We start from the raw sequence: 26,863 nt of genomic DNA on the forward strand, positions 1-26,863 counted from the left end.
TAACTGACATCTATAGAACATTTCATCCTAAAACAAAAGAATATACCTTCTTCTCAGCATCTCATGGTACCGTCTCCAAAATAGACCACATAATTGGTCACAAAACAGGCCTTAACAGATACAAAAAGATTGAAATAATCCCTAGTACCTTATCAGACCACCATGGATTAAGACTTGTCTTTGACATGGACAAAAACAACAGAAAGCCCACATACACTTGGCAACTGAACAATGCTCTACTCAATGATGACTTGGTCAAGGAAGAAATTAAGAAAGAAATTAAAGACTTTTTAGATTTAAATGAAAATGAGGACACATCATATCAAAACATGTGGGACTCATTGAAAGCAGTACTAAGAGGAAAAATCATAGCTCTAAGTGCCCACAAAAAGAAAGTGGAAAGAACGTACATTAATAAATTGACAGCACACCTGAAAGAGTTAGAACAAAAAGAAGCTAATATACCCAAGAGGAGTAGACGGCAGGAAATAATTAAACTCAGGGCTGAAATCAACCAAGTCGAAACAAAAAGAACTATACAAAATATCAACAAAACCAGGAGCTGGTTCTTTGAGAAAATCAACAAGATAGACAAACCCTTAGCCAGATTAACCAAAGGGCACAGAGACAGCATTCAAATTAATAAAATCAGATCTGAAAAGGGAGACATAACAACAGAAACAGAGGAAATTAAAAAAATTATCAGATCCTACTACAAAGGCCTATACTCAACAAAATTGGAAAATCTGGAGGAAATGGACAATTTTCTAGATAGATACCAGGTACCAAAGTTAAACGAGGAGCAGATAAACCATCTAAACAGTCCCATAACACCTAAAGAAATAGACACAATCATTAAAAATCTTCCCACCAAAAAATGTCCGGGGCCAGATGGTTTCAGTGCAGAATTCTTCCAGACCTTCAAGGAAGACCTAATACCAATCCTCTTCAAGCTATTTCATCGAATAGAAACAGAAGGAACACTACCCAACTCATTCTATGAAGCTACCATTACACTCATACCTAAACCACAGAAAAACCCAACAAAGAAAGAGAACTACAGACCAATCTCTCTTATGAATATTGATGCAAAAAATACTCAATAAAATTCTCACAAACCGAATCCAACAATACATCAAAACAATTATCCATCAAGATCAAGTAGGCTTTATCCCAGGAATGCAGGGATGGTTCAATATTCGGAAATCCATCAATGTAATCCACTACATAAATAAACTCAAAGAGAAAAACCACATGATCATCTCACTAGATGCTGAGAAAGCATTTGACAAAATTCAACATCTCTTCATGTTAAAAGTCTTGGAAAGATCAGGAATTCAAGGCCCATATCTAAACATAGTAAAAGCAATATACAGCAAGCCAGTAGCCAACATCAAACTAAATAGAGAGAAACTTGAAGCAATCCCACTAAGATCAGGGACTAGGCAAGGCTGCCCACTCTCACCTTACCTATTCAATATAGTACTGGAAGTCTTAGGTAGAGCAATTAGACAACAAAAGGAAGTTAAAGGGATACAGATAGGAGAGGAAGAAGTCAAAATTTCACTATTTGCAGATGATATGATAGTATACTTAAGTGAACCTAAAACTTCCACCAGAGAACTCCTAAATCTGATAAACAACTTTAGCAATGTGGCTGGATATAAAATCAACTCAAACAAATCAGTAGCCTTCCTCTATTCAAAGGTAAACAGGCAGAGAAAGAAAGTAGGGAAATGACACCCTTCACAATAGCCACTAATAAAATAAATTATCTTGGAGTGAATCTAACAAAGCAAGTGAAAGATCTGTATGACAAGAACTTCAAGTCTCTGAAGAAAGAAATTGAAGAAAATCTCAGAAGATGGAAAGATCTCCCATGCTCCTGGATTGGAAGGATTAACTTAGTAAAAATGGCTATCCTGCCAAAAGCAATCTACAGATTCAATGTAATACCCATCAAAATTCCAAATCAATTCTTCATAGAGATAGAAAGAGCAATTTACAAATTCATTTGGAATAACAAAAAACCTAGGATATCGAGAACTATTCTCAACAATAAAAGAACCTCTGGGGGAACCACCATTCCGGACCTCAAACTGTACTACAGAGCAGTAGTGATAAAAACTGCATGGTATTGGTACAGAGACAGACAGGATGATCAATGGAATAGAATTGAAGACCCAGAATTGAACCCGCACACCTATGGTCACTTGATCTTTGACAAGGGAGCTAAATCCATCCAGTGGAAAAAGGACAGCATTTTCAACAAGTGGTGCTGGCTCAACTGGAGGTCAACATGCAGAAAAATGCAAATTAATCCACTCTTATCCCCCTGCACAAAGCTCAACTCCAAGTGGATAAAGGACCTTCACATAAAGCCAGATACACTGAAACTATTAGAAGAGAAGTTGGGGAAGACCCTCGAATACCTAGGCACAGGGGAAAAGTTCCTGAACAGAACACCAATGGCTTATGCTCTAAGATCAAGAATCGACAAATGGGACCTCATCAAATTGCCAAGCTTCTGTAAGGCAAAGGAGACTGTCAACAAGACAAAACGGCAACCAAAATATTGGGAAAAGATCATTACCAATCCTACATCCGATAGGGGACTAATATCGAATATTTACAAAGAACTCAAAAAATTAGACGCCAAACAACAAAATAACCCCATTAAAAAATGGGGTACAGAGCTAAACAAAGAATTTTCAACTGAGGAAACTCGAATGGCCGAGAAGCACCTTAAGAAATGCTCAACATCCTTAGTCATCAGGGAAATGCAAATCAAAACAACACTGAGATACCACCTCACATCAGTCAGAATGGCTAAGATCAAAAACTCAGGTGATAGTAGATGCTGGCGAGGATGTGAAGAAAGAGGAACACTCCTTCATTGTTGGTGGGGTTGCAAGCTGGTACAACCACTTTGGAAGTCAGTCTGGCGGTTCCTCAGGGTCTAAACCACCAGCCTAGGAGCACATATGGAGAGACACATGACTCCAGCTGTATAGGTAGGGGAGGATGGCCTTGTTAGGCATAGGTGGGAGACAAGGTCATTGGTACCCTGAAGGCTGAGCACTGGGGGGAGGGGGAATCTGAGGGTGGGGAGGGGGGCTGCGGGTAGACTGGCAGAAAATTGGACATAGCACTACCTGAGGACCCAGCTATACCACTCCTGGGCATATACCCAGAAAATGCCCCAACAAATAACAAAGACATATGCTCCACTATGTTCATAGCAGCCTTATTTATAATAGCCAGAAGCTGGAAAGAACCCAGATGCCCTTCAACAGAGGAATGGATACAAAAAATGTGGTACATATACACAATGGAATATTTCTCAGCTATTAAAAATAATGAATTCGAGAAATTCTTAGGTAAATGGATGGAACTAGAAAATATCATCCTGAGTGAGGTAACCCAATCACAAAAGAACACACATGGTATTTACTCACTGATAAGCAGAGATTAGCCCAAAAATTTGAAACAACAAAGATTCAACTACCAGACATGAAGCTCATGAAGAAGAAAGAACAAGTGAGAATGCCTAGGTCTTTCTTAGAAGGAGTAACTAAATACCCAAGGGAGCAAATACAGAGACAGAGTGTGGAACAGAATCTGAAGGCGGGGTTGTAGGGAGACCATTCCATCTGGGTATTCATTCCATGGGCAGTCACCAAAAATAGACGCTGATAGGGATGTCAGGATGGGAAAGCTGACAGCAGCCTGATAAGGCTGTCTCCTTAGAGGTCCCCCAGAGTCGGACATACCCAGAGACAGATACCCACAGCTATCCATTAATCTGATCAAAGGTTCCCAATGGAGGAGTTAGAGAGTAAATTGAAGGAACCTTAAGGGCTGGTGGCCCCGTGAGGAGAGCAACAATACCAACCAGCCAGAGCTCCCCAGGGTCTAAACCACCAGCCTAGGAGCACATATGGAGAGACACATGACTCCAGCTGTATAGGTAGGGGAGGATGGCCTTGTTAGGCATAGGTGGGAGACAAGGTCATTGGTACCCTGAAGGCTGAGCACTGGGGGGAGGGGGAATCTGAGGGTGGAGAGGGGGGCTGCGGGTAGGTGGGTAAACACCTTAATAGAAGCAGAAGGAGGGGGGATGGGATAAGGGGTTCCTGGGTGGTGGGGGAAATATGGTAAGGGGATAAAATTTGAAATGTAAATATTATATCCAATAAAAGAGGAGAAAAATAGAAAAGCGGCTAGAACCAACATTCTTAATAAAATGTCAGCCCTCTTTAATAAAAAAAAAAAACTATCTTGATACTAAAATTTGTTTTGAGAATTGTATATTGCAGAATGATCAGCCTTGGTGTATCTACTCAACAAGCAAGCTGGGCAGACCTGCTCAAACCTCTGAGGTCCGGGAACTCCATCTGGAGGCAGCGAAGACACAGCATCAGAGGATTGTCAACTTGCTCTCCTCCCCCCCCCACTCCTCTTCTAATATCTCAACGCCCATAGTCAACTTGAAGAAGCTAATGAAGAGTCAGCACCCCTATTCCCTGGGCTTGGGGACTAAGGTGGTAAATGTTGGGCTATCTCTCTAGGGAAAAGTAGTGGTTCTGTCGGAATAGAGAGGATTAGCTAGGGTTTATTGCATAGCCATAACCTATTAGTAAAAATCTGTATAATTAATATCAAGATGAAGATATAAATTCTTAAATGGCACCAATTTACTTTGTTTACAAATTTTAAGGTTTTCATTGGCATGAGCTTCTTAGTGATATAAGAGTGAGATGAATATTGTTACTCTCATAGGCATTGTACCAGTATAACACATTTAGGAATATAAAGCTTAGACCCAGTCCTTCCTTAACTTTTTTTAATGGATTTGAGATGGTCAGCCTGTGAGTTAAGGGACTATAGCAAATTCATGACTTGGGAGTTTATTATAAGGGTGTTCTCTATGTTTTATTTAGAAATAGCTGAGTGGAGTTAACAGGCAACAGTCCAGATTACCCTATATGGATAGCTGGTTTTCAAAACGTCAGAAATCCTTAGAATTGACATGACAAACATTTCAGTATTATTGTTCATTTTCATTAGAGACCTGTCTGCTCCGGACAGCTTCCTACATTGAATTCTAAGAAGAAATTGAGCATCCTTGGAGTTACTCCAGCTGTGATGAGACAGCCACTGGGCAAGAATTGCCACTTTCCTTCTACAGACAAATTACTGTCCAGAAAAGGACACACTTGCAGAATAGTCGACTGATTATATCTGCCTAGACATAATAGACATCAGCCCTTAATAATTCTGCAGCACTAAGTTCTGTCAGATGATCCTGGGCCAGAAGGCAGAAGAACAGATGCTCCAACGTTTTGAAGTAGAGCGAGTGTCCAGGTGTTCAGAGGTCTCTATAAATTGGCTAAGTTTTAGAAACTACGATTTGTGCTTCCCACAATTATAGTTAACTCAGTCATTCTGGATTTCTGATGGGGTTGAAAACATATAGCTATTGACCTTAAGAGAAAAGATTTGAGTGGATGGTCGTCAGCTGACATTCATCCTAAAGCCAGGTTCAGAACTAAATGTTTAAGTTAGAATAGATGACAGAGAAGCTGGTCAGTCAACAAAAGGATGGACTGGGTATTAGGACTATCCTGTACCTCACTGGTACAAATTGGCATAATTATGCTCTAATTGTATTTTGAGAGAAAAGTTTCATTTTAACAGGAAGGGTGATGTGTAGGAGGAGCTAAGGTAGGAGGAGTACTGAGAGGAAGAAAAGGAGTAAGAAGAGGAGAAGAAGAAGGAGAGGAGAAGCTAGGTCATGAAAGAGAAGGGGGGGGGGACAGGGAGGCAGATATTCATGTATCTCCAACAGTCAAAGATAGTTGTTATATCTAGGTTGGTCAGTGGGTTACACCTCTGATTGAACAATACCAAACTTATAAAGCCTATGATTAACATTATCTTAAAAAATGTATAAATGCAAAAAGGGAAAGGGGGCATGGGATAGGGGTTTCCTAAGGGGGGTGGGGGGGGGAAATGGGGATAGGGGATGCCATCTGAAGTGTAAATAAAATATCTAATAAAAAAAATCAAACAAAAGAAAAGAAAAAAAAAGAAATAGCTGAGAGGCGTTAACAGACAACAGTCCAGATTGCCTTACATAAATAGTTGGTTTTCAAAACATCAGAAATCCACAGAATTGACGTTACAAACATTTCTGTATTAATGTTCATTTTGATTAAGGATCTGTCTGCTCCTGAGAGCTTCCTGTCTTGGATTCTAAGAAGAAATTGAGCATCTTTGGAGTTATTCCAGTTGTGGTGAGTCAGCCACTAGACAAAAATTGCCTCTTTCCATCTACAGACAAATCACTGTCCAGAAAAGGACACACCTGCAGAATAGTCGACTGATTTTATCTGCCTAGACAGAGTAATCAGCCCTTAATAATTCTGCATCACTAAGGTCTGTCAGATGATCCTGGGCCAGAAGGCTGAAGATCGGATGCTCCAACATTCTGTAGTATAGGGACTGTCCAAGTGTTCAGCGGTCTCTATAAATTGGCTAAGTTTTAGAAGCTACGCTTTGTGCTTCCCATAACATCAGTTAACTCAGTCATTCTGGATTTCTGCCTGGGTTGAAAACTTATAGTCTCATAGCCAATGCTTGCTATTTACTTTGAGAGAAAAGATTTGAGAGGATGGTTTTCAGCTGACATTCATTCTAAAGCCAAGAAAAAAAAAAAAAAAAAAAGCCAGGTTCAGAACTAAGTCTTTTATTTAGGAGAGATGACAGAGGTTCTGCTTAGTCAACAAACTGATGAACTGGGTATTAGGTCTATCTTGCACCATACTGACATAAATTGGTATAGTTAGGCTCTAACTGTATTTTGAGAGAAAAGTTTTATTTTAACAGGAAGGGTGATATGTAGGAGGAGCTAAAGTGAGAGGAGTAAGGAGAAGAGGAATAAGGAGAGGAGGAGAGGAGGAGCTAGGTGATGAGAAAGAGGGGGGCAGACATGGAGGCAGATATTCACATGTCTCTGTCAGTCAAAGATAGTTGATATATCTAGGTTGGGTATTAGGTTACACTTCTGATTGTATGGGCATCTTGTTATTGAGCATTACCAAATTTATAAAGCCATTGGTTAACATTAAAAAATTGTATAAAAGCAAAAAGGAGAAGGGGTTATGGGATAGGGGTTTTCTAGGGAGGGGAAATGGGGAAAGGGGATGGCATCTGAAATGTAAATAAAATATCCAATAAAAAAGAAAAAGAAAATATAGATCTTAGCTGGACAATGATGTCACTAGGCTTCCAGGGGCTGTGGACCTTCAGGAGGGTCCCTGGCCACTTGCACTGCATACACCAAAACTTCCAGGATGCCTTCCATCTGTGTCTTCAGGGGAACAAACAAGGTACCAGGCATAGGAGGAGTAGATTTTGGCAGGCTGGGGTTATGGGGTGTAATGTGTCCTGAGTCCATTGATCTCCCAGTGGCTGTGGGACTTTGGGAGGGTCTCTTACCAGTTGCCCTGCAATCAGCAAAGCTCCTGGGATACCTTTAGGCTGTGTTGTCCTCAAGGGAGCAGACTTGCCAAGCAGAAAGTGCTGGCCAAAGAACTCTACATCACTTTCATATAATTCAAAGTACTCTTATGCATGCAGACTTACAAGGAGGGAAAAAAATATGACTCAGTCCTAAGACCACTGAAAATGTTTTCTTATGGTTTTAAGCAACCCCTGTGAGAGGTTCATTCCACCCTCAAAGCTGTTGCTACCCACATCTTAGTAAACATTGCTCTAATATTCATTTTATGTTACAAGTTTGCAGAAAATATTAATGACTTTCGTACACTTTTTTGTGGGAGACATTTTCTGAGGAGACACAACATATATATTCATCTACCCTTCCCAAATGGAAATTGAAAACAATCAAGTCCAACTTGTTGAACCAATGATCTTTATTGGAGTTCCGTACAAGACTCAGGGGAAGGAGTCAGTAAGTGAGAGCCTGAGGGACTCAAAGACAATTGCTATTCTGAAATCTAAAACCATCCTATGATAAAGAATATGAATACTGGACATTGAGAGAAAACTCCGTATTTTTAGGAATATCTACAGGATAAAGAACATCCTATATTTGAGGCTCAGTTTGTCAAATCTACTTTAATAAGTATAATTTGTCTAAGTATCTTAATTTGAGTTAAGCATACAAGTGTTGTCAGTTTTACTCTAGTTTGAGGCATGTATTTCCCAGCTGCTCTTTGAAATAGATCATTTCAGTCTCTAGGAAACTTTTTACAATTCCATGTTCTTCTAGCTTCTCCATCGTGTCTTCATTATGACATAGTTGAAAGTGAACAAGTAAAATCTTTTAATGAAATATTTCCTTCATTGTCACATTTTCAGTTTCTCTCAGCACAAACCCTGGGTAGATTCTAAGATTTGAGCATTAATTAAACACTTTCACAAGTTTCTCATATATATAACAATTCTCTAGTGTGTAGCCTCAAGTGTTGCAAACAATACAGCTTGGATATAGCACATGCCACAGTTTTTTGAGTGGACACTTTTTTTTTTTACTGAGTATAAATTTCCAGATATAAATAGATATATATAAATAAATATCTATTTTCTTAAATATGAGATTTGGGTAAAGACCTTTCCTCATACATTACATTTATGAGGTTTTGATCCTGTATGCATTCTTCGCTTTACTCTAGGCGATGAACCAACAGTAAAATATTTGTACATTTACTATATTTAAGGATACTTTACTATATATAGTCTCTGATGAACTCTAAGATGATCTTCCTTAGGAATGGATTTTCTCATTCATTTGTTAAGTTTCTCTACTGTACGCATTCTCTGATGAGTGCTAAGACTGTTTCTGGCTAAAGAATTTGTCACATTCACAATATTTTTAAGGTTTTTCTTCTGGATGAATTCTCTGATGGATTCTAAGACTGCATTTGCAGATAAAGCATTTGTCAGATTCACTATATTTGTGGGGATTCTCTCCTGTATGAATGCTTGAATGAATAAGAAGCCCAAATTTTTGGGTAAAGCATATGTCCCACTCAAATTTGTAATGTTTTTTCTATCGAATGAATTATCTGATGTTTTCTCAGATCACGTTTGTGGGAAAAGCAATTATCACATTCACTACATTTGTAAGGCTTCTCTCCTGTATGAATTCTCTGATGAACATTAAGACTGCTTTTTCGGGTAAAGTATTTGCCACATTCACTACAATGGTAAGGTTTCTCTCCTGTATGAATTCTCTGATGAATAATAAGACTTCCTTTTTGGGTAAAGTATTTGCCACATTTAGTACATTTGTATGGTTTCTCTCCTGTATGAGTTATCTGATGACACCTGAGTCTGGTTTTCAGGGCAAAAGATTTGTCGCATTCACTACATTTGTAAGGTTTATTAACTAAATGTATTCTCTGATGAGTTCTAAGACAATATTTATTGGTAAAGCATTTGTCACATTCACTGCATTTATAAGGTTTCTCTCCTATGTGAATGCGCTGATGAACATTAAGATGGCTTTTGCGAGTGTAGTAACTGTCACATTCATTACATTTGTAGGGTTTTTCTCCTGCATGGATTCTCTGATGAATAATAAGACCACATTTTTGAGTAAAGCATTTGTCACATTCACTACATTTGTAAGGTTTCTCTCCTGTATGAATTCGCTGATGAATTCTAAGATGGCCTTTCAGGTTAAAAGATTTGTCACATTCACTACACTTGTAAGGTTTCTCTCCTGTATGAACTGTCTGATGCATTCTAAGACGATATTTCTTTGTAAAGCACTTATCGCATTCACTACATCTGTAAAGTTTTTCTCCTGTATGAATTCTCTGATGAATAATAAGATCACCTTTGAGGGTAAAGCATTTATCACATTCACTACATTTGTAAGGTTTCTCTCCTGTATGAATTATCTGATGAATGACAAGACTGCATTTTTGGGTAAAGCCTTTGTCACATTCACTACATTTGTAAGGTTTCTCTCCTGCATGAATTCTCTGATGAATACTAAGACTGCCTTTTTGAGTAAAGCATTTATCACATTCACTACATTGGTAAGGTTTCTCTCCTGTGTGAATTCTCTGATGAATAATAAGGCTGCCTTTGTGGGTAAAGCATTTGTCACATTCACTACATTTATAAGGATTCTCTCCTGTATGAATTATCTGATGACTTCTAAGGCTGCTTTTGTAGGTAAAACATTTGTCACATTCACTACATTTGTAAGGTTTCTCTCCTGTATGAATTCTCTGATGTCTTCTAAGATCACCAACTTGAATGAAGCATTTCTCACATTCACTACATTTGTAAGGTTTCTCTCCTGCATGAATTCTCTGATGAATACTAAGCCTGCCTTTCTGGGTAAAGCATTTGTCGCATTCACTACATTTGTAAAGTTTCTCTCCTGTGTGAATTGTCTGATGTTTCCTAAACCAGCATTTCTTGGCAAAACATTTGGCACATTCACTACATTTGTAAGGTTTCTTTCCACTTTCGGTTTGTTTCAACATGAGTGTTTGTTGAGAGTCAAAAACCTCATTAAGGTCTGCACCATTGTATTCTTTCTTTCTTACGTTGATTCCTTGATTTAGACTAATGGTAGAGCACAAATTTAAACAATATACAGGGTTTTTATATTTGCAAGGTTCTCTATTGTTTCCAGTTTCATGTATGCTTATATTTGATGATTCAAAAGATGTATCCATGAGGTTAATTTTATAAGGTGTACTTTGGGTGGATTCATGAATGATTTCGCCAAGCTCTTGATATTTATAAGAATTCACTTGGATATTTTCATGTTCATGGACAATATGCTGTAGGTCTTCATCCAAGATTTTCTGGTATTTATGACACATACAATGATTCTCTGAAAAAAGAAATACAATTAAAGATGACAGGGATTAGTGGATGAGCAAGACAATATCCCACATCCCCTAAAATTTTCTAACGTAAATTAGTGATTCTCAAGAATGGAACTCTCAAAAGTGGTCTTTCTTGTTTCACAGTCATTACATGGATGTTTAAAACAATCTCAAAATTTATGTATATCAAATGACAGGAAACAATAGCCTTCTACTGCTTATTTGACACTGTGCTTGGCAGAAAGTAAAAATAGGTGATATAGAAGTAAAGGACTTTGAGAAAGGATCTCCCCGAATGATCATGTCCAAAACAGTTTCTCTATTTTCTTGTTTATGTTTGTGACAGAGTAACAAAGTGGAGCTTGGGTCAGCTAGGAACTCATTATGTAATCCACACTGGCATGGAACTCATGATATAAAGGCCATGATGTACCAGCACTAAACATAGAAACCACAGGACAAAAACTAAATAAATAAGTAAAAAAATTCTGACAAGCAACAGCTCTTCCTCTATTTAGAAGCTTCTCCATTTTTAAAATTCATAAACAATTTAAGACTTTATTGCAACAGTATAACCAGAATATTCCAATAATTATAGGTGTGGCAATATATTTTCTTGCTCTGAATATTCAATTGTTTTTGCACTTTGAAGTTTTGATTAAAAGTAGACACAATGTTTTGAGAGATTACACAGAATACAATACTGGATCCTCTTTCAAAGAATGGAAAGGAATGTAAAAGAAACACAATGAAGAACTGTTGGTAACCTGAATTTTCCTTATTATGGGAGTCTCTAGACATGTCAGAACATTTACATAATCACACAGTAGATAAATTCCAAGAATGAATCAGGAATTTTACGAGAAGGTTATTCTTACCCACAAAAAACAGATTGTTGTAATTCTCCAACATCACATCCATGTACAATGCCCTCTGAGCACAATCAAGACTTTCCCATTCCTCCTGGGAGAAATCCACAGCCACATCCTTGAATGTCAACTGACCCTGTAATAGAAAATTACCTGTTTATCATGTGCTGCTGGACAAAAAAGTTTTCCTAGATGAAACAGACCTAATGAATAAGAGTCACGTTGTGATAAATATGAGTCATGGGAAATATTCAAGTACAAACATCATCTTCTAGAAGTGCTATAGAAATGTGTCAGAAGTTAAGCATTGCTGCTCTTATGAGAAAATGCAGACAATGACATACTATATTGAGTACATTCCTAAGGTCTCTCTCCTTCATGAATTTTTGGTCTTAGTTTTCTAAGACCATAGCAAGAGATGAAGATGCCACCATCACTTCATTTGGAAATTTGTGTGCAAGTTGGATTCTATAATGCTAAATTGTTTCCCAGCACCCACATCACCTATACACCAGACATTTATTTCAAATCCTTTAAAATCTAATGCTCTCTTCTGAACTCAACAGGCTGAAGAAATATATAGCACATATGCATACATTCAGGCTAATGTACTAACATAAAGAAACCTGAAATTTAATGTTAGTGAAGGATGTTACCTACTATAGTCATAATCTTTATTGTACTTTCCTTTTCTCTGAAACAGGATTACATAATGAAATTATAGACAGCAAACTTTTAGGGAATATAACATTCGCATGTAAGGCCTACATGTAGGAATGTACCATTATAAGTTTTTATCAACCAGAATCCCAGTGTCACATCTCAGAAGGTCAAGTTACAGTGAGTAAAACTGTGCTTCTAAATTCTACAGCTGTCAGCCTTGCTCAACTATAGACATTATATCAATCCTGTCTATAACTGGGTTTCACCTGACTCTAGTCTAAAATACTTAGTTGACATCCTGAGGCCTAGGTAGAATGCTGTGCCCTTTTAGAACCAAGAGTTAGAATGTGAATGCTGAATTGTTAGATAGATGGTTTAAATAATAAAAGGAATTTCTTTTTTTTTCTTTTCTTTTTTTTTTTTTTTGGTTTTTCGAGACAGGGTTTGTCTGTGTAGTCCTGGCTGTCCTGGAACTCACTCTGTAGACCAGGCTGGCATCGAACTCAGAAATCCACCTGCCTCTGCCTCCCAAGTGCTGGGATTAAAGGTGTGGCCACCACCACCCGGCTATAAGAGGAATTTCTAAGAAATGTAGACAGGATACTGACCTGACAAGCATTTAGGAGAGAAGCATTCATTCTTCTTGTTACTTTTCTCTAAAAATTAAAAGCTGAAATAAATACAACTTTGTTATGAACAATGCTAAACCATATAGAAAGACACAAAAATAAAAACTGTACCAGAAAACTTGTCAACATTACCACAGAAAGGAGATCATGGACTGATATATTTAATATGGCAAAAAAAAAAAATCACTATAATCTGAGGCCCTTTTCTAACGTCAGCAGGCACCGGGTACAAACACAGAGCACACATGCACGTGCTGTAAAACTTCAGTTATTACTGGAAACTTTTCAAGGACTAGCGTCAGAGGCAAATGGCTAGTGGGGACTGAGATGGATGTGGAGCATTAGTTGAGGTTCACTAGTCATCAAACTAGATCACAAGATCTGACGCTTTGAAGGACATTGCATTTCATTCTACCTTGCAGATACAGTACGTGTATTTTCCAGGCATGTCATGTTTTCTTCATGTACAGACACAGATTCAGTCTGCCAAATATGCTTTTTTCAAACTGATAACTTTTTTATCAAACTGATAACTGAAACTTTTTTTCAAACCTGTCATCATCAGGTTGAGTCACAGCCACTTCTATTATCATCTAAGAAGGCTTTATATTGTTCCTGAGGTGAAATGTATCTTTCCAATTACTCTTTCTTTCAACGTGGAATTCTATTCTAAGCTGCATGCACACCTTTGTGTGAGAAGTGACCACTGAAATCCACGTGAACCGATTTATACGAAGAATATTACAATTCAAGACACATGTCTTTAAATGGAATGACCATATGCTAAATGTTCCAAGCCAGTGCTTCTAGGCCTTTCTAATGCTGAAATCTTTTAATACAGTACAAGGAACTCATGAAGTGATGTACATACATACGGCAGGCCCACCTGAAGAGTGACAGCAGAGTGTCATATCAGTTCCTAAGACCATAAGAAATATATGTTTTATGGTAGACTTATGTGACCCCTGTGAAAGTGTCAACTGACCCCCTCAAGGGGTCATGACCCTCAGGGTGAGAACTGTTCTAGGCAATGGCAAGGCAGAATCATCAAGAAGCAGGTGTGACAGAAACTCTCAGATGGCTGCTACTCATAAAAAGATATGCATAGAGATAAAGTAAATCATTTCAGGATATGCTCTTGGGATGATTCACACATTATGTCAGATCCATCAAAATTCTACCACTGTTGGAAACATCTTCCTGAACATGCATATATCTGTGCTTTGGGGTTGTTTCCGGAAGTTCTCAGGTTCCCAATTATTAATAAATATTCCTCAAGTGACATTGCTCAGTTCCTGGCTGCTATGGATTTCCTTTATGATGATAATTCTTACAATTCCACATGAAAGTAAAATTGTGTGACATGGGTCTCCTGTTATATATACATATACATTCATACAAGGCATACAAATATATGTGAATATGTGTGTCTGTCTCAAAAATAAGAACTCACTCTGAAGTTAAAATAGTATTTCTATACAAAGTTGTCATGATAGTAACATATATGTAACTTTTTATATATTATATTGACCTTACGTTTATCTCATACTGAATACTTCTCCAGATATTTAACAGACACTTAGATGGTCTCTTAGATGGCCACTGCCCAAGTCGTTTAGTATGATAATAGGAAACAGCAGATAAATGGCATGGTGTGGAAAGTCATACAAAATTAATGAGAGCTGAAGAAGGAAAAATGATTTTTCTAGAAACAAGTGAAAGTCAACTTTTTATGACATAAACTAGGCCAGGCAATGAGCAAGTGTTGACACAGTGTTTCCACTAACAACATCTGAGAACTGCACAGACTCAGCAATGAATTCTCCAATTCTTTTAGAAAAACCTATAATAATCTTGCACAGAGGATACTGTAGAATATTAAAAGAAAAGGGAAGTTAGACAGTCATCACACAAAGCTGAGTTTACCTTGACTTAAAGAAAACGTGAACAAAAAGATTAAAAAAAAAAAAAAAAGCCAGGATCAAAAGTAAGTGTTTTAGATAGAAGAGATGACAGAGGTTCTGGTTAGTCAACAAACTGATGGACTGGGTATTAGGACTATCTTATACCTCACTGGTACAATTAGGAATAAGTATGCTCTAACTGTATTTTGAGAGAAAAGTTTTACTTTAACAGGAAGAGTGATATGTAGGAGGAGCTAAGTGGGAAGGAGTACTGAGAGGAAGAGATGGAGTAAGGAGAGAAGATGAAGGAGAGGAGAAGCTAGGTGATGAGAGAAAGAGAGAGGGGGCATGGACGCAGATGTTCACAGGTCTCCACCAGTCAAAGATAGTCTTTATATCTACGTTGGGTATTGGGTTATGCTTCTGATTGAGCATTACCAAACTTATAAATCCTTTGATTAACATTTTTAAAAAAATTGTATAAAAGCAAAAAGGAAAGGGGGGGCATGGGACAGGGGTTTTCTAGGGAGGGGAAATGGGGAAAGGGGATGGCATCTTAAATGTAAATAAAATAAAATGAAAAAAAAAAGTTTTTGTTTTTTTTTTTTTGGTTTTTTGAGACAGGGTCTCTCTGTGTAGTTCTGGCTGTCCTGGAACTCACTCTGTAGACCAGGCTGGCCTCGAACTCAAAGATTCACCTGCCTCTGCCTCCAAAGTGCTGGGATTAAAGGCGTGTGCCACCACTGCCCAGCCAAAAAGAATTTATAAAGAAAAAAAAATCATAGACCAGTTTCAAGGATTTACATTGACACAGAGATTCCTTCTAATGCATACAGAAGGGGAACAAGTTGATTTCATGCCAATGATCTAAGACTGCTCCAACACCCACAAAAACAAATAATTCAAGACACAAAATATGTAAAATCAGCGAGGGAAGACGCACAACCTTGTCAATATATCCATGAAAGGCCTGGGGCAAAATGTCACGTTGGTTCATTATAAGAGCACTGAAGAACATGAGAACAGAAGGAACATACCCCAGCATAATCAAGACAGACAACATTCTAACCCAGCATTCCATAATTTGAACCCAGCCTCCATCATTCAACTGTACTCAGGAGAAAGAAAAGGATGTGCAATGGCTTCACACTAACTCATAATAGTGTTATCACTGCTTACAAAGAGCAAGTAAGACTTAGAACATTTTAATGAATAAAATATAAAAACAAAGATACATATTTTCCCAAATTACATAATTTGTGAAACATGATTGCTCAATTCAAAAACTATAATCATTCCACAAGTAAGCTCCAATCTGATAATACTCTTAATAAGTTATATAAAAATACAATAAAACATCACTTGTCTTTATGCATTGCTAGAGAATATGGTGAGAAATCAGAAGACCACTCATTGTCTAAAAAAGTCATGGATGCACTGGTGTAGAATTCAAACTGCAAAAAGGGCTCTGTAGGCTACTGGGTAAAAAAGTCATCAGTGGCTTTCCTCAGATGCTGACCCCTAGTGCTGCAAGACAAACATGTCCAGCAAGGTATGCCCACCAGCATAATAGTCCCAAGACAACTTTGTAAGTAAAAGTAGACTTTCTGGTTTGATCTGACATCAGCCACAAAGGAAATACATAGCTGGCACTGGAAGCCAGCCAAAAGGCAATGCCTGGAAAGATCGCAGGCCCAAGATAGAATCTATCACTGAGGTACTGCTACATGTAAGGATAGTGGAACTGCCTTGAAATGTTTCTACTTACACCGTAGCCTGGTGCTGCTTGAGAGCCTAATAAATAAGACAAACATAGTTTGTAACAGAAAACTGTCATTTCAGAGACTACTGAGTATAATGAGTGAAGTTGGGGGAAGGTGATGGTAGTAAAAGCTGCAGGAAGGAAAGTGAGTTATGGAAATCCATACTGTCATATACCAGCACAGTTGGAAATATGAATACATGACAGCCTGGCTACCAATACAAAACCTGCTTCAAATCATACATGAAACATGAGTGTATGACTAGGGCGAAAATGTGAATGACAAGGAATGGGACAGATGATCAAGAGAGGGTCTTCCCCAGGAGCCCCATGTGGCACTGTGGGGACATGTTAAAAACCTATGAGACAAATGCCCACGTCCTCCTCCTCTGTTCAGAACCAGTGGGCTGCCTTTGTCCCACATGCACTGGAATGAGTGTGACAGTGAGAATGTTATTCAATGTGTTTGGTTTCGGTGTACTTTGCATACGAACAGCATGGCAGAGTCTGTTGGGTTTGACTTAGGACACAATTAAAACAGAGCCATTAATCCAACTTTTTGTACTAATGCACATGCATTTTCTTGTGTGCAGTTAGAGTAGATCCTCATAAAACTTACTGCTATCTTACTTCCTACTTGCTAACTTACTGTACCTGTCTACATCATCCATATGATAAATCTTTGCCACATTACAAAGGTCATGAGATATTCGAAACTCTGGAGTCCATGTACAAAAAAAAAAACTATTTATCATACACAGGGACCATTCTAGAGGTCTGTCAGCTATCCTGTCCCATATCCAGGCTGCATATGTAGTCCCACAATAGGGGTGACAACTCTTTGTTCCTTCCTGTACTGTGATCTTGACTAGTTTTCAATATCTCCAGATTGTTTACAGTTTCTTTGTTTAAATAAAGTCTATTATTTTAATTTGATTGGGAGGAGCATCTTTGCCTCCTTGCAGGTGTGTGCACTTCATGCACACACAGCCTACAGCAGACAGAAGAGGTCTGGAGTCTGAGTCTTAGACAGATCTAAAGGCAAAGCACAGGGAACACAACCTGGAAACTGGAAGAACAAGCACCCTTAACTGCTGAGCCACATCACCTGCTCTTAATTATTCCTTAACTACCTATGATAGACACTTAAATCAAAGAACAGTGAGACAGAACTCATGGGGCACCAAGGACACTTTCAGGGTGTCAGGGTGAGTGCCAGCTCAGGAAAGACACAGAAGTGAGGTGGCAGAGCCAAATTTAAAAGCTTGGCAGCTTCAAGTTTCTCTCCATATAGTTAGATGTTGGCTGTTGGTTTGTTGTATATTGCTTCTTTTATGTTTAGGAACGGGCCTTGAATTCCTGAGATTTCCAAGAGTCTTAACATGAAAGCGTGTTGTATTTTCTCAAATGCTTTTTCAGCATCTAATGAGATGATTATGTTTTTTTTTCCTTTGAGTTTGTTTAGCAAACAGTAAAGTTTATCTTTCAGAGGTGGAACCATCCAACCATGCTCAGACATACAAATTCATTTAAATATGTAAATTTAGTTAAATTAAAAAAAATAATTTAGTTAAATTTTAAAAAAATACTCTGAAAGGAGTAGAACTGATTTTGTTTCTGCAACTACCTTCTGCATTATCTGTACAAACATCATTAACTAAATTAGGATAGGGTCCAGGGTTGTAGTGTCTCACAGGTGCTCTATTGATATCAGGATCCCTGATGCTGCCATCCCCCTCCCCCCACATAGAGTCAAACCCTGAACACTCACCCTTCCAATCACAGATGGGAAATTCTTTTGCCTGTTTAATGCATTTGTCTCTTCATTTGCTCAATAACAACATACATTTTCCTTTTACAGGAAACAATGAAATGACAGACACTGATGAACAACATCTGACAATCAAGCACATGTTACATCTGGTATGTGAGCAGCGCTCATCATAGCTGGCCCATAGTTTGTGATTGACTCTGACATCAATCTTCTGTCTGGAATCTCCATGTTACACCTCTTTAATAATAAAACAAAATTCTCAATTAATGTGCATGGAGAATCTCATTTCTGATAGTCAGTGTCCACACTCAATGTTCTCTAGTAATTTATTTTTCAGAAAATGCAACAGAAAAAGCTGAGGGACAGAGTCAGTAGGATTCCAACTTCCTGTAGTCACCATGCAAGTCAGTGTACAGATTCTTCAACAATGAATCAAGCAAAGAATTCACATAAGTTTCAACATTCAGAGGCGGTTTTGTATGAAATAACTTCTTCCTGTACATTCCTGCATTGATAAATAAATACTCACTGATCAACATGTACTTAACAGTGAGCAAATGGAAACAGAAATTACAGACATGACATCACACAGGGTAGCGTGTTCTCTTTCAAACACAAGAACACTCAACAAGGCTTCTGATTTGTAAAGATTCAAAGCAATTTGTTTATGAACAGGGGAAACCCAACTACATGTGGAATTTTGAGAAAGCACATAGCATCCAAGACCTTCAAAATATTAAACCACAATTTCAAAATCAATTAAATTATTTTAGTTGAAGCCATTAAGAAACAACAGGAGGAGAGATACTAAACAATCCTTATCAAGGTCCTGCTGTCATTATATCAGGAAATGGGGAAACTGACCACAAAAGGAAAAGAATATAAAGGACCTACTGACACCTTCAAAGTTAAAAGATCAGAAAACAAACCTTGAGGCAATAATGCTTAAATGAAGGTAATGAAATTTAGATATTATTGATATATACACCAAAAAATGATAATAATGGAATAAGGATATCATAATACACATGCAGTCAAATAAATTGTGTGTTCTGTTAGTATTAATTATTTATTACACAGGAAGTCAGTGATGTGTGTAATAGGCTAATAATCATGAGATGATTCACAGTAGAATATTCCAAAACCATTTCCATATAAACAGAATGGGGCAAAAACAATTTCATGTCCCATTTGGTATAACTGCTTTAAAAAATGTTTACAATGTTTTTATTTTAGCTTACATGTAGTAGTGGTTTGCACCATGTATGTATGAGCTCTGTGTGTTCATGGTGGCTGGTGAGGTCCAAAGAAGGTGTCAGATCTCTTGGAACAGAATGCATAGATTGTTTCTAGACACCATGAGGATGCTGTGAACTATACCCATGGATCTTTAAGATGAGCAAGTGCTGTTCACTACTGTGACATCGCTTCAGTGCTCCCCCCATCCCATTTCCACTGTCACTTGAACTCCTCATTGATCATACCCCAATTCTTCCAAAATATATATGATTCCTTTGCTATAGTCTTTCTCTCCACGTTATAGGGTTCTTTGTCCTGCTTCACAGGGGAGCAGGTTTGGCTACTCAGTTAGACCAACATATAAGAAAACCATTCTTCAGAACTCATCTGGATTTCTAACATATTACAGTGCCAATGGATAAAAAGGATTCTACAGGTGCTTCTCCAACTGTGCTGTAATGAGAGAATACTAAAAATGTTCTGCAAGGGTCTTGGAGGCAGAAGATGACACACAGACCATGGAAGGGTGCTACTGATCTGCCTGCTTTTCCTGGCTTGTACCACTACATCACCTGAGCTGTCCCCACTGCCCACACCACTATATCTACCGTGCTCACATCACTGCTGTATCTAGAGTGGTTACCCTTTCCTTAGGGAGAAAATAAGAGAGCAGAAGAGAACATGCAGAATATAACACTGGTCCCACTTCCAGAGAACACCGAAAAAATAGGAAGGGAGCACTGTGATAGGATTATGTTAATAACCAAGATTTCCCTCATTTCTGGGAGTCTTAAGAAAGTTTATAAATCTACAAAACAGGTAAATCCAAAGGATGTATCAAGCATTCTATCATTCTATAAGAAGAGCATCCTTACCAAAAAAAAAAAAAAAAAAAAAAAAAAAAAAAAAAAAAAAAGATTGCTACAATTCTCCAACATCACATCTTTGTACAGTATCCTCTGAGCACAGTCTAAACATCCCCATTCTTCCTGTGAGCATTCCACAGCACCATTCCTGAATATTAAAAGAACCTACGATTGACAACTATCCATTTATTAAATGCCATGCGACAAAATGCTTTCTGGGGTAAAAGAAATGTAAGATACTAGAGATAGTTTTGTGGTATAGGTGAGATATGGTATTATTTCAAAGATCGAAGTATGCTACAAAGAATTCTCAGCAGTTAAGCTCTGCTGTCCTGCAATGAACAATGTATAGAATTACTACACTGTGTATATTCAGAAGGTCTCTCTTCACCATGAATTTTCTGAGCAGCAGAAAAAGGATTTGCCACCATCACTACACTTTTTTTTCCTCTACAGTTCAAATTCTGTAAGGTCTTTTAAAGTGTAGTTGGGGCTGAAGAGATGGTTCAGTGGTAAAAGTAGTGTTTGCTCTTCCAATGGTCCTTGAGGTCAATTTTCAGCAACTACGTGTCACATCATAACCATGGAAAATGTGATCTGAAGCCCTAGTCTGGCAGGTACTTATGCAGGTGAACACACAGAGAGAGGAGTCATATACATAAAATAAATAAATCTATTTTGAAAAGGTAAAAATACAAATAGAATTTAAAGAGATATTTTGAGGGTAATATAGATATTCATGAAATTGACTCAAACATAATATAATGGTTCAATATAACAGACATGTCTCTGTGCAGAGATTAAAGTGCTGACAAAGCAATGTTCACCTACTCAAAAATAGTGACTCTCAGAACTGGAACAAAAAGGGGGACACTTCTATGAAAATAAAATTAGTGTCACGTTATGCAGCATGGAGTAAAGTCATACACAAGTGAATCAGAATTGAAGAGTTCCTAGAAATAAGTGAATAAATCAACCTCCTACAATATAAGATGACAACAGACATCAAGTGAATGTACAGACTGAACCAGGAAGCTTTACCTCTAACAGTGTCTGAGGACTGGACAGATTAGCAGGGAACTCTCCTTTCCTTAGACAAAGCAAAAGACTACTGCCATAAACACTAAGAAGAGGAACATTAGAAAGTCATCATACAAAACTAGTGTTACCTGGACACACAAAGCAGGTGAGCCCAAATAAACAGATGGAGAGGAAAATCACAAACCAGTTGCCATGATTTACAGACACAGAGACTGTTCTAAATGACACAGAAAAAGAAGGAAAGCTGAGTTCACACCAAAAATGCAAGACTGTTTCAATACTTACAAACTAATCAATGTCAGACAAAAGTAAGTAGACTCAGTGAGAAAAAAACACTATGATGTCAATAAATAAATGAAAGCCCTGATCTAAATTATAGCATTTGCACAGTACAAAAGCTCTCAAGAATGTGAGGACAGAAGGAACATACCTCAGAATAATAAAGACAAAGAGATGCAAAGGTAAAGCAAACAGTACAAAACAAAGAAACTAATTAATCCACCCTAACCAGGACTAACTCAACACAGTGCATCATCAGTTAGCACACAATTGAAGGACAGAGAAAACTTTAAACGGGACAATATAGGATAATCAAAAAGCAAGTGAAACTTCTTGAGGAAAAAAAAATACAACTCAGATCAGACAATGCACACTTTCTACAAATACCTATTACACCCTGTTTGTAGCATTCATAGCCTCAAAACACTGCTATGCAGGGGGCAGAGATATCAATGGCCATATCCAGATTTGAATTCTATGTGGTACAATCCCAATCTGCCTGGTAAAGCCTACCCAGTGCTGTAATAATGGTATCATAGATTATTTTTGAGGGTAACAGAATGGTTTCTGGTGAAATCTGAGGTTAGCTGCATAGAACAAAAAGTGTGTCCTATACTGAAAACCAGGCCAAAAGTCAACAATACCATAGGCCATACAAGGGAATCTACTACCAACCTTTGGAACAAGTTCAAATGTTTCTGTTCACAACCATAGCCTGGTTCTGCTTTCAGTCTGGATCAAAGATACTTTATTTAATGGGCAACAGTCATTTCAGAGCCTCAAAACTAACCAAATACTGAGAATACCTGGCTGCTTACTGTACAGCCAATAACTAGAAATCCATATTACCACACATAATATAATTATTCTCAGTGAAATTTTTTAGAATCATTAACTAAAGAGAAACTGGAAAAATTCAATTTCAAATCCACTTTCTATTGCCACTTCAGCCTCCCCTCTTGCTGAATTCCTCTAACATACCAGGCTCCTTGGCTAGAGTCTCCTCTGTCTTCACCACCCAGAGCTGGTGGGAGTGCAATCTTGTACAGCCATTAAGGAAACCAGTGTAGCAATTTCTCAAATTGATGAAAATTAACCTACTTCAAATCCACCCATACTACTCTAACGTGTATACCCAAAGGACACTCCAACCTACACAAGGTCCCTTGTTCAACCATGTTCATTGCATCTTTATCTATAATAGCCAGAAACTGAAATCAAACTACATGACTCTCAACGGAAGAATAAATAAAGAATATCTGGTACATTCACACAGAGGAGAATTACTCTGCTATTTAAGAAAAAAAAAAAAAGTGACACAATGCTTCATGTCTCCAGAGTGACCAATGCCTCTGAGGCTGTCACTATGCACCATTACAAAGTCACCAACTTTATTAAAAAATAAAGGAGATGAATAATTGCTAAGACCCAACCAAGTTTTTTAAGGATTTGCTGTCAAGAGAGTTGGAAACAATTATGGTTAGCAGCAGGAAAAGCAAAATCTATCAACTTACAAAGCAAAGAATATTAACAGATGATCAAATGGTATATTTTCAGAAACTATATGATCAACATGAATGCATTTCCCAAAAGTTTCCAAATATATTAAACAGTCAATGACATGATTGTAGGAAACAGATAGATGGTGATACAGATAAACTTCAATATCTGCCATTTAGAAAGACAACCATGAGCTGAAAACCAGTAATGAGCAGCAGGCCTCCAGAAAACCATCCACACAACAGCAGAAGATACACAATCTTCTCAAACTAATACAGAATTCTCAAGTGTGGCCATGTCAGAACAAGTCAGCAAGGCCAGGTAGTGCAAGCCTTTTATCCCAGCACTGGAGAGGCTGGGGCAGTGGATCTCTCAGTTGAAGGGTAGCCTTATCTACAGAGTTCCAGAACTGTCAAGACTTCTTAGACAAAGTGTCTCAAAAAATAAAAATACCAACAAAGAAAAAAATTCTTCAAACCTAGTAAACATAACAGATTTAAAAATGTCTTCTCCACCCCTAACACTTGACAGACTTGAGGCCTCAGGGAGCGGGGGACATCTAGTGGGGATGGGGGATAAGTATGTCTTCTTAGAGAAGGGGGTGGAGGAAGGGATAGGAACTAGACTGTGAAAAACAATTAAAGAATACTATTACAAAAAAAAAAAACCAAAAAAAAAAAAAAAAAAAACCAAAAAACAAAAAACCAAAAAACCAGAAAAAATACCTCTATAAGAACCTGGAATGGTGACATCAGTAGCAGACACAAGAACACATAAAAGATGTGAATTGTGAGTCACTGCTAGCATGTTCTTATTGAAATATAAAGAAATAAAAAAGGATGGTTTTAAGATTGGAAATACCAAAATCATACAGATATTTTTAAATATAGAAAAATCATTCTGAAATTTATAAAATGAGAAACTACAAAAAATTTAAAATATATGAGACAGGGATCAAACCCAGGGGTGATTTCAAAATATATCAGCATTATAGCACTGCAGATCTTGCACAGTCGACAGGAAGACAGACAACATCACGTATCAGTGGGAAGGTAATACAGACAGAGTTCAATACTATTCAAAGTTACTAAACAAATCTTATCAAAATCCTGCTGGCTTTATTTTAGGAAACGAAGAAATTAACCATAAAAGATAAGACAACTTAAAGAAACTACAAAATGCTCCAAAATTGTAAGAGCAGAAAAAACTAAGAGGTATCAAATGTTCTGAGTAAACAATACACTAACATTATAACAATGCAAGTGTTTAATATTGGTAAGAAGAATGATCAGTGATGTGAATGGGAGAGGACAGCATCCCTCACACACAAACCAATTAAATTATATTTGCCTCTGTTTATTAATTTTTACACAGAGAGCTTTCCAATACCTACAATAGGAATATGCTGATGTTATTCTCACTGAAAGTATCTAGAAATATTTGGAATGAAATAGAATCTGGCAAAATAAATCTCATGTCCTCTTTCTACTGGGACTTGAGCCCCTCCCAATCCCTTCCTCAAACCCTCAATCATACCTGGATCCTTTGCTACAGTTTCCTCTCTTCACCATCCAGAGCTCTCAGATTCACAGGTGAGCAGAAGGTTCTGAGCAGTGGGCCCCTGCACATGGGACAGAGTCTTCAGAAAGCACCCAGAGCTTTTCATGGAACAAAACAAAAACAAACCAAAAACTGATGCCTCCAAAAGAATAAACAGGAAGGAGAGAGAAAATATCAGAAATAAAAATGTCTCTTTCCTCTAACCATGTATGCTCAGACACATGCATAGTCATTCTCCCTTGAACCATGAGGAGGAGCTAGAGAGATTTCAAGAAAACCACTGTCACCCACAGAAACCAGACTGCTGCACTTGTCCAAAGGAAGGTGTCTGCAAAAACCTATGTCTGCAGGGTCAAGGCATGGCCACTCCTCCTACAAGAAGTCCACAATCACATCCTTGAATAACAAACCTTAAAATAAAAAACAATTTGGCCACATGTGTAAGGGCAGAGTACTTTGCTTCAACCAAAAAGACAATTTTCTGACACAGGGGAGTGATCATAATTATTCAAAAATGCTTTCTAAAATGTTAATCTATAGTGGGTTTTCTAATTATACAAATAGGTCTGATACACTCACACTGAAATACGGGGCTTGCCTGGACCTAAGAAGTAGCATAAGAACTCACCATATGAAGACATATTTATGGATGTTTTACTTACATCCTAAACTGCATACAACTCAAATGAAAAATTCATGGTCACTAAAAAGTCTGCTTAGTAAATATTAGTGTTTACACTCATTACAGTAGCGCTCGATAAAGTATATTTTTGGGTTCGACAAACCTGCACTGGTTCCTCATATAATATTATATTCAAAGCTCTATAGGGGTACTTATTAAGCAGGGCCAAAGGCATTCTCTTGAATAAGCAAATAGTAAAACAAGGCAGTGAGAAAACAAGAAGGAATTTACTGTCCACTATCTTTGTAATCGCCACATTTGGAAATAGATAATGCAACTGCTCTTTTACGAGGCTCCCCCTCATTTTTATTCGTTATTTTATTTATTTACATTTGAAATGTTACCCATTTCCCAGTTTCCCTTCCACAAACCCCCTATCCCCCTCCCTGCTCTATGAGGGTGCTCCCCCACCTGCCCACCCACTCCTGCCTGAGTGCTCTAGCATTCCCCTACCCTGCATCACTGAGCCTCCACAGGACCAAGGGGCTCCCCTCTCAGTGATGCCCAATAAAGCAATCCTCTGCTATATATACCGTTGAAGCCATGGGTCACCACCACCAACCCCGCGCCCCCTGTACTCTTTGGATGGTGGTTTAGTCCCAGGGAGCTTTGGGGTGGGGGTGGGGAGGTGTCTGGTTTACGAGTTATTTTATGACTGAATATTCTGGTAACTGTAGGATAAATGAAAAAAAATTAAGATAAATCTCAGTTCATAGGATCTCAACTTCCCGACAATGCTAAATATCCACAACAGAACTGTGAGAGCAGCGCCCTTAGAGCAGCTGCGGAAAACACCCCCCTGCTCCGCTCCCGCCCGTTTCCCAGCCCCGCAGCTCCTCTGACCTGGGAGGTTCCAGGGTCCCCAGGCTGCGGTTCCCGCCGCTGCGCTGCCGACTGCTGACTCTCCCAGGCCGCTGGCAGGGAACCAGTCTGAGGTGATTTTTTTCCGAGATCCAACAGGAACTAAGAGGCGGAAACCGGAAGACAGCAAGATGATTGGTGGATGTTCTTGTCACTCTGGCCTACTTCCGGCAAGCTGCTCTCCTAGACCCGCCCACTAAAACATGGATGCGGTCGCGTAGTTCACCTGAGCCTTTTACCCATAAGAGCTTTCTCTTCCTTTATTACTATTGTAGACCCCTCCCTTCTTTTTTCCTGTTGTTGTCAATGTCCTGCTCCTGCCAGTAGCCCTGCCCCAGGGATTCCGTTCCG

The 26,863-nt window shown here is 38.2% G+C and overlaps 1 protein-coding gene across 2 annotated transcripts; it reads right to left on the bottom strand.

Moving 5' to 3' along the window:
• Window positions 1–7,922: 7,922 nt before the first annotated feature.
• Window positions 7,923–26,640, bottom strand: LOC143440932 (uncharacterized). Of its 2 annotated transcripts, none has more exons than XM_076927855.1 (5): window positions 26,495–26,640; window positions 24,946–25,067; window positions 13,024–13,085; window positions 11,762–11,888; window positions 7,923–10,888 (listed from the first exon to the last, which is right to left on the bottom strand). In XM_076927855.1, exons 3-5 carry the CDS (start codon window positions 13,051–13,053, stop codon window positions 9,060–9,062), a joined length of 1,986 nt encoding a protein of 661 aa, XP_076783970.1. In that variant the 5' UTR covers window positions 13,054–13,085; window positions 24,946–25,067; window positions 26,495–26,640; the 3' UTR covers window positions 7,923–9,059. The 2 variants fall into 2 exon arrangements, with proteins under 2 accessions (XP_076783970.1, XP_076783971.1); XM_076927856.1 differs by having other exon boundaries at window positions 24,946–25,030; window positions 26,495–26,639.
• Window positions 26,641–26,863: the final 223 nt, after the last annotated feature.

This window comes from Arvicanthis niloticus, chromosome 30, assembly GCF_011762505.2.
Source record: "Arvicanthis niloticus isolate mArvNil1 chromosome 30, mArvNil1.pat.X, whole genome shotgun sequence".
NCBI lineage: Eukaryota > Metazoa > Chordata > Mammalia > Rodentia > Muridae > Arvicanthis > Arvicanthis niloticus.

Excerpts from the sequence above, each read along its gene's own strand:
- LOC143440932 (XM_076927855.1), bottom strand. The coding sequence starts at position 13,053 with ATGAATGCTTCTCTCCTAAATGCTTGTCAG. Across the intron at positions 11,889-13,023 it reads CTCTCCTAAATGCTTGTCAG|GGTCAGTTGACATTCAAGGA; the intron begins GTCAGTATCCTG and ends TTTCTATTACAG. Across the intron at positions 10,889-11,761 it reads CAACAATCTGTTTTTTGTGG|AGAATCATTGTATGTGTCAT; the intron begins GTAAGAATAACC and ends TTCTTTTTTCAG.